The 6,635-nt window shown below is 48.1% G+C and overlaps 1 protein-coding gene across 1 annotated transcript; it reads left to right on the top strand.

The window, feature by feature from the left end:
• The first annotated feature begins 2,625 nt into the window (after positions 1-2,625).
• On the top strand, positions 2,626-6,136 carry MAGEE1 (MAGE family member E1). Its single transcript, XM_008272941.4, has one exon. The coding sequence runs from the start codon at positions 2,988-2,990 to the stop codon at positions 5,538-5,540; it is 2,553 nt and encodes an 850-aa protein (XP_008271163.1). The 5' UTR covers positions 2,626-2,987; the 3' UTR covers positions 5,541-6,136.
• Positions 6,137-6,635: the final 499 nt, after the last annotated feature.

The following is a 6,635-nucleotide window of genomic DNA, read 5'->3' as shown; positions in this document are numbered from 1 at the left end:
AAATGGCTGCAATGGCCAGGACTTGGCCAGGCTGAAGCCAGGAGCTAGGAGCTTCATCTGGGTCTCCCACGTGGGTTCAGGGGCCCAGGCTCTTGGTCCATCTTCTGCTGCTTTCCCAGGTGCATTAACAGTGAGCTGGGTGGGAAGTAGAGCATCCAGGACTCAAACTGGCGCCCACGTGGTATACTGACGCTGCAGACAGTGGCTTAACCCATTACTCCACAATGCTGGCCGCGGCTACAAATATTATTGAAATCAATGCATAGTTTTTCTATAACACATTTTAATAAACTTTTTGAGGACCCTTCATAGAGCTTATGGTTCCCTTAGAATCTATTATTAGAGGCAAAATTACTGATTCATAAAGTTAGAACAACTTCAAGGTCTTTAGAAATTACTAGATCCTAGGTTAGGAATGTATGTTTCTGAGGCTTAGAAACATCCTAGACTTTTGGGTCTTCCCCTCTGAATGGGTCTTGGGCATAATATTTACACTGGACTTCCAAGTGTTGGAAGTGGATGCATGGAATAAGTGAGATTGCTTCTCATGGCATAGGTGGAATTGCTTCTCTGTTGGAAACAGAAATAGTGGCACTCTGACTGTAGACAGTATTTTCCCTCTCCTCAAACATGTGTAAAGAACGTTTACTCCTAGATTGTTGTGAAGATATTAAGAAGGAACACATAAGAGGGTACATCAAAATGTTTGTGAAAAATGGAATTAAAAGCTAAGTTTATTTTGGTTCTAAAAATTTTCAACATTCATACATTTTTTTTCATAATTCTCATTTTACTTGAACTTTTTAAGCAGATTTCTTTATTTATCCATTTGAAAGGCAGAGTGACACATAGAGAGGGAGAGAAGGAGAGATACAGAGATCTTTCATCTGAAAGTTCACTCCCCTAAATGGCTACAACATCCATGTATGGGCTAGGCGAAAGACAGGAGCCAGAAACTCCATCCTGGTTTCCCACATGAGTGGCAGGGATCCAAGGACTTGAGCCATCTTCTGCTGCCTTCCCAGGCATAATATCAGGAAGCTGAATTGGAAGCTAGGTCAGTACTTGAACCGGCATTCCAATATGGAATGCTGACATTGCAAGCAACAGCTGTTGTGCCACAATGCTTAACTCTGTTATGAACTTTTTGAAGAGTCCACATATGTGTTTGTAGTAAGGTACAAACATTTTAATAGAGTTTTTTTTTTTAAATTTATTTATTTATTTGAAAGTCAGAGTTACACAGAGAGAGGAGAGGCAGAGGCAGAGAGAGAGAGAGAGAGAGAGAGAGAGAGAGACGTCTTCCATCCGCTGGTTCACTCCCCAATGGCCACAATGGCCGGAGCTGCGCCAATCTGAAGCCAGGAGCCAGGAACTTCTTCCAGGTCTCCCACGTGGGTGCAGGGGCCCAAGGACTTGGGCCATCTTCTACTGCTTTCCCAGGCCATAGCAGAGCTGGATGGGAAGTGGAGCAGCCGGGTCTCGAATCGACGTCCATATGGGATGATGGTGCTTCAGGCCAGGGCATTAACCCACTGAGCCACGGCACCAGCCCCTTAATAGAGGCTTGACAATGGTAAGCTGAGTGATAGAGGATCTGATATGTCAATGTGAATTTGGCTCAAACAACCTGTATGTGTGCACTACACTACACTGTTTGTTTGTTTGTTTTTTGTTTTTGCTAATTCAGTGTTGCTGTTGTCAGTTGGGATAGTTTTTCATCCTCCTGGTCCTTTTGGTAGACACCTACCCACACATGTTTTAAATAACTTCCATGAAGTGTTATGTGGATCAATAGGTAGAACCGATCCTGCCCTCCACTGTACTCTGTGCAAATCTATAGAAAACACTGTTTTACTTTTTCTTTGTCTGACTCTCACTTTTGCATTGAGGGTCCCTTGAGGATGAAGAAACCAACTCTGCAACTTCTGGGTAGATAATCATCGTTTGCTTAATGAATGAACAATGGAGTCAAGAGGATTGGATCTATTCAAAAAAATGTTAGGTTAAAAACAATAAAACAGAGTAGGTAACAACCATTAACAGCATCTCAGTTGACTTTCCCAACAACGCTATTACATGAACAAGTGATTGAGAAGTGAGGAGATCAACCACATTTGCAACAGTTGTAGAGGCTTTTCCAAAGCAGATTTTGCTCTTCTCTACTGGTAAGAGTTGGGCTTGTTCCAGGCTTCCTAACTGGGACTAGAAACCCAGACTGTGAGACTTTCTAGAAACAAGTTCTTACCAGCTTATAACAGTAGGAGAGGAGCTATTAGACACCTAAATGGAGAAAATGATAGAGGAGATGGGGCAGGGATGGGAGACTCTCAGGGAAAGGGCAAGTCCTGAGGTTACTACCTACTAATTCTGAGACTCTATTTAGTGCCTGGCAATCTGTATAGAAGCTAATTATTACCCTAATTCTAAGAATTATTTGTTATTTGCATTTTTATTTCCTACCCATCTGCTCCAAGCTCCCTGTCTCACCCTACCCAAATCTCCCTCCTACTAGTGCACTCCTTTGGTGCAGAACCACCACATTTATGGTCAGGGGCCCAGGGGAGGGGTTGGGCAAGGCGGGGTCGTCTTGTCGCAGAGCCTGACTGCGCCTGCGCGGACTGCGGCAGAAGGCGGGGTGTGAGAAGCAGAGTACATTGAGATTTGCGTTCACTGTTGGCCAAAACCTTCCTTCTGTTTCACCACCTCTAATATCAGCTCCAGCAAGTTGCTTGCAACTTTGGTTCTGTCACTGGCGGCAGCGGCAGCAGCGGCAGCGGCGGCCCGGGTAGCAGCAGCAGCTGCAGCAGCAGCGGCGGGGGCGGGGGCGGCGGCGGCGGCGGCGGCAGCAGTAGCAGCAGCAGCGGCAGCAGCTTTATCAGTAGCGGCAATTTTGTGCGGAGGCTCCTACACACTTCGCGTTGTCTCTCTGCCAGATCGCGGGCCAGTGGGTGTCTGCTCTCTCGCGCCGGTCGGTCGACAGGACCATGTCGCTGGTAAGCCAGAATGCGCGCCGCCGGCGCCGCGGTGCAAAGGCCACGGCGCAGAACGGCAGCAGCTGGGGTGAAATGCAGGCCCCTGAGGCCCCCGGGTTCCCCGCTGCTACGCCAGGCCCCGACGACCCCCGGGGCCTTTGCGACTGTGAGGGCCCAAGCACCTGTGTGCCGTCCACCCCCGATGAGATCCTAAGCTCCTCTGTGCCGCCCACCTCCGATGAGATCCTAAGCTCCTCTGTGCCGCCCACCGCCTCGGAGGGCTCAAGTGCCTGCCGGCAGCCCACCATCTCTGAGGGGCAGAACACCTCCGGCCCGCCCACCCCAGATGAGGGCTCAAGCACCTCCGGGTGTCCAGCCATCTCTGAGGGCTTGAACATCTCTGTGCCACTCACCGCCTCTGAGGGCTCAAGCGCCTGTGTGCCGCCCACCCACGGGGAGGACCAGAGCAGCTCCGTGCTGCCCACTGACTCTGAGGGGTCCAGCACCTCCGTGCCGCCCTCCCCCGGTGAGGGCCCGAGCACTTCGGCACCGCCCACCGCCTCCGAGGGAGCAAACGCCTCTGTGCCGACCCCCTCCGGTGAGGGCCCCAGCACTTCTGTACTGTCCAGCCCTGGAGAGGGCCCAAGCACCTCGGGGCAGCCCACCGCCTCCAAGGGACTCAGCACTTCTGTACTGTCCAGCCCTGGAGAGGGCCCAAGCACCTTGACGCAGCCCACCACCTCCAAGGGACTCAGCACTTGCCTGCTGCCCGGTCCTGGCGAGGGCCCGAGCACCCGCCAGATGCCAACCCCCGCTGGGGGCCCAAGCCCCTCCGTGCAGCTCAAGGCCTCCAAAGGACTCAGCACCTCCATGCTGCCCAGCCCTGGGGAGGGCCCAAGCACCTCCAGGATGCACATTGCCTCTGAAGACCCTACTGCATTGCTGAGCTCCAGTGCTGCTGTGGGCAGGAACCCCTGCAAGTGCTCCATTGCTGTGCCAAGCCGTAAGGTCGCCAAGGCTCCTGCTGACTATGAGGGCCCCAAGGGTGCAGGAGGCCCCGTGGAATTCCAGGTCCTGAGAGACTGTGAGAGTTCCAACTGCATTACCATTATGGGCCTGGGCACTTCCCCAGTTGTCCTCACCCTGAAGCCCCAGGATCCTATGGAGCAGAACGTGGCCGAGTTGTTACAGTTCCTGCTGGTGAAAGATCAGAGCAAGTACCCTATAAGGGAGTCTGAGATGCGAGAATATATTGGTAAAGAATATCGCAGCCAGTTCTCTGAGATCCTCAGACGAGCAGCAGCCCACCTGGAGTGCATTTTTAGGTTTGAATTAAGGGAGCTTGACCCTGAACAGCGTACCTACATTCTGCTCAACAAACTGGGACCTGTGCCTTTTGAAGGGTTAGAAGAGATCCCAAATGGGCCAAAGATGGGCCTCCTGATGATGATTCTTGGACAAATATTTCTAAATGGCAACCAAGCCAGAGAGGCTGAAATTTGGGAAATGCTCTGGAGGATGGGGGTGCAGCGAGAGAGGCGGCTTTCCATTTTTGGGAACCCAAAGAGACTTCTATCTATAGAGTTTGTATGGCAGCACTACCTGGACTACAGGCCAATAACTGACCATGAACAAGTGGAATATGAGTTTTTCTGGGGCCCACGAGCCCACCTAGAAACTAGCAAGATGAAAATTCTGAAGTTCATGGCGAAGATCTATAACAAAGATCCTATGGACTGGCCAGAACGATACAATGAGGCGCTGGAGGAAGAAGCTATCAGAGCTGCTGCTGAGGAATGGCAGGCCTTCCCTCACTTTCGGAGGCCCTATTTTGAGGAAATTCCTGCAGAGGTACCAAATCCCGATTTAGATGTTTCTGCTTATCCCTCAAAATACCCCCCGCACTCATGGCCTGAGTCAAGAATGGAGAGCAAGTCAAGAAAGTTGGTGCAATTATTTCTGCTTATGGACTCAACTAAGCTGCCTATACCAAAGAAAGGGATTCTGTACTACATTGGCCGAGAATGCAGCAAAGTATTCCCTGACCTCCTGAATCGTGCTGCTCGCACCCTGAACCATGTCTATGGGACAGAGTTAGTGGTACTTGATCCTAGAAACCACTCCTATACACTGTACAACCGTAGGGAAATGGAAGACACTGAAGAGATCGTCGACAGTCCAAACAGGCCTGGCAACAACTTCTTGATGCAAGTTCTAAGCTTCATCTTTATAATGGGTAACCATGCCAAGGAGTCCGCAGTCTGGGCCTTTCTGCGGGGCTTAGGGGTTCAGTCTGGGAGAAAGCATGTGATCACCTGCAGGTATCTGAGTCAGCGCTACATAGACAGTTTACGGGTTCCTGACAGCGATCCAGTGCAATATGAGTTTGTGTGGGGCCCTAGAGCCCGCTTGGAAACCTCCAAGATGAAAGCTCTACGATATGTGGCCAGAATCCACAGAAAGGAGCCACAGGACTGGCCACAGCAGTACAGGGAGGCAATGGAAGATGAAGCCAACAGAGCTGATGCTGGGCGCAGGCAATTCCTTGTCCACAACTTCAGATAGAGGAATGTGTAGCCGTCAGAGGGGCCTTGCAAGGCTGGATTCTTAGAGCCCTGAGTCTCACGTATTGTGTGTTTGTGTGTGTGGGGTACATAATGTATTTTGTATTTGTGTTTCAGGTCCGTTTATGTCTTTTCATATTTAGTTCTTGTTCAGTATCTTGAAAAGTTTCAGTTGTTTTAATATATTGTCCAGTAGTATAAATGTGATTGACTACTTGCTGTCTCTGTTGTATTTGGGTAAAAAGAGTTTTGATGGCATTACAAAATGTTTTGAGAATCTTTCCATCTTGTTGCATTATCTGGAAGAGAATATATAGCATATAGCTATAGATTTAAGCTTTTCCTTGAAAGTTTGAATAAATTCACCAGTAAAGTAATATAACTTCAGGTGTTAAACAAATATAATAACAACAGAAAAAGCACTCTAAGTTGTGGCTTACCTCCCTTTCTGTCTGTTTTTGTGTAAAGAATACTGATGTTTACCTGTATTTGCTTTGCTGTGCTAAAATGTAACAAAAATTAAAAAGGTTAATAAATCAATCCTAGTGCTAATTCACTAATTTATCCAATAAACATTTATTAAACTGCTGTCATGAACACAGTGGTGTGTTCTGCTTATACCATTATACAAGATATAGCATCTGCCCTAGAACTCATGGATTGAGTAAGTATAGGGGGAGATATTTTAAACCATCAATTTTGTTATAGTGTTCTAAGTACTAGAGCAGACTAAGTAGAGAGTGCTATGGAAGCTAAGAGGAGGCACACCTAAATCAATTTCTGGCATCTTCAAGGTGATTCTTGGAGAAGACAATGGGTGTTGGAAGACAAGATGGGATCCCTGATATAATCATGGTTCAGCTGATTCAAAGATGGATTTCATTCTTCATCAGTGCTGCTATGTCATAGATATAAAGGTCATAGGCCAGAGGAATTACATGTCATACACTGTCCCAGTAAGAGGCATGGGTCAGTTTTTTCTAACTTATACTCTGCTTTTAAAAAATGTACCTGAATTTCAGTGGCTCCCAACAAAAAATTTTGGCTCATTTTATATACATTTCATAGATTTTTTTGTGATTCTTTTTATATTGTC

The sequence above is a fragment of the Oryctolagus cuniculus genome, chromosome X, assembly GCF_964237555.1.
Source record: "Oryctolagus cuniculus chromosome X, mOryCun1.1, whole genome shotgun sequence".
Taxonomy (NCBI): Eukaryota; Metazoa; Chordata; class Mammalia; order Lagomorpha; family Leporidae; genus Oryctolagus; species Oryctolagus cuniculus.
This window is presented reverse-complemented; position numbering and strand designations above follow the sequence as displayed.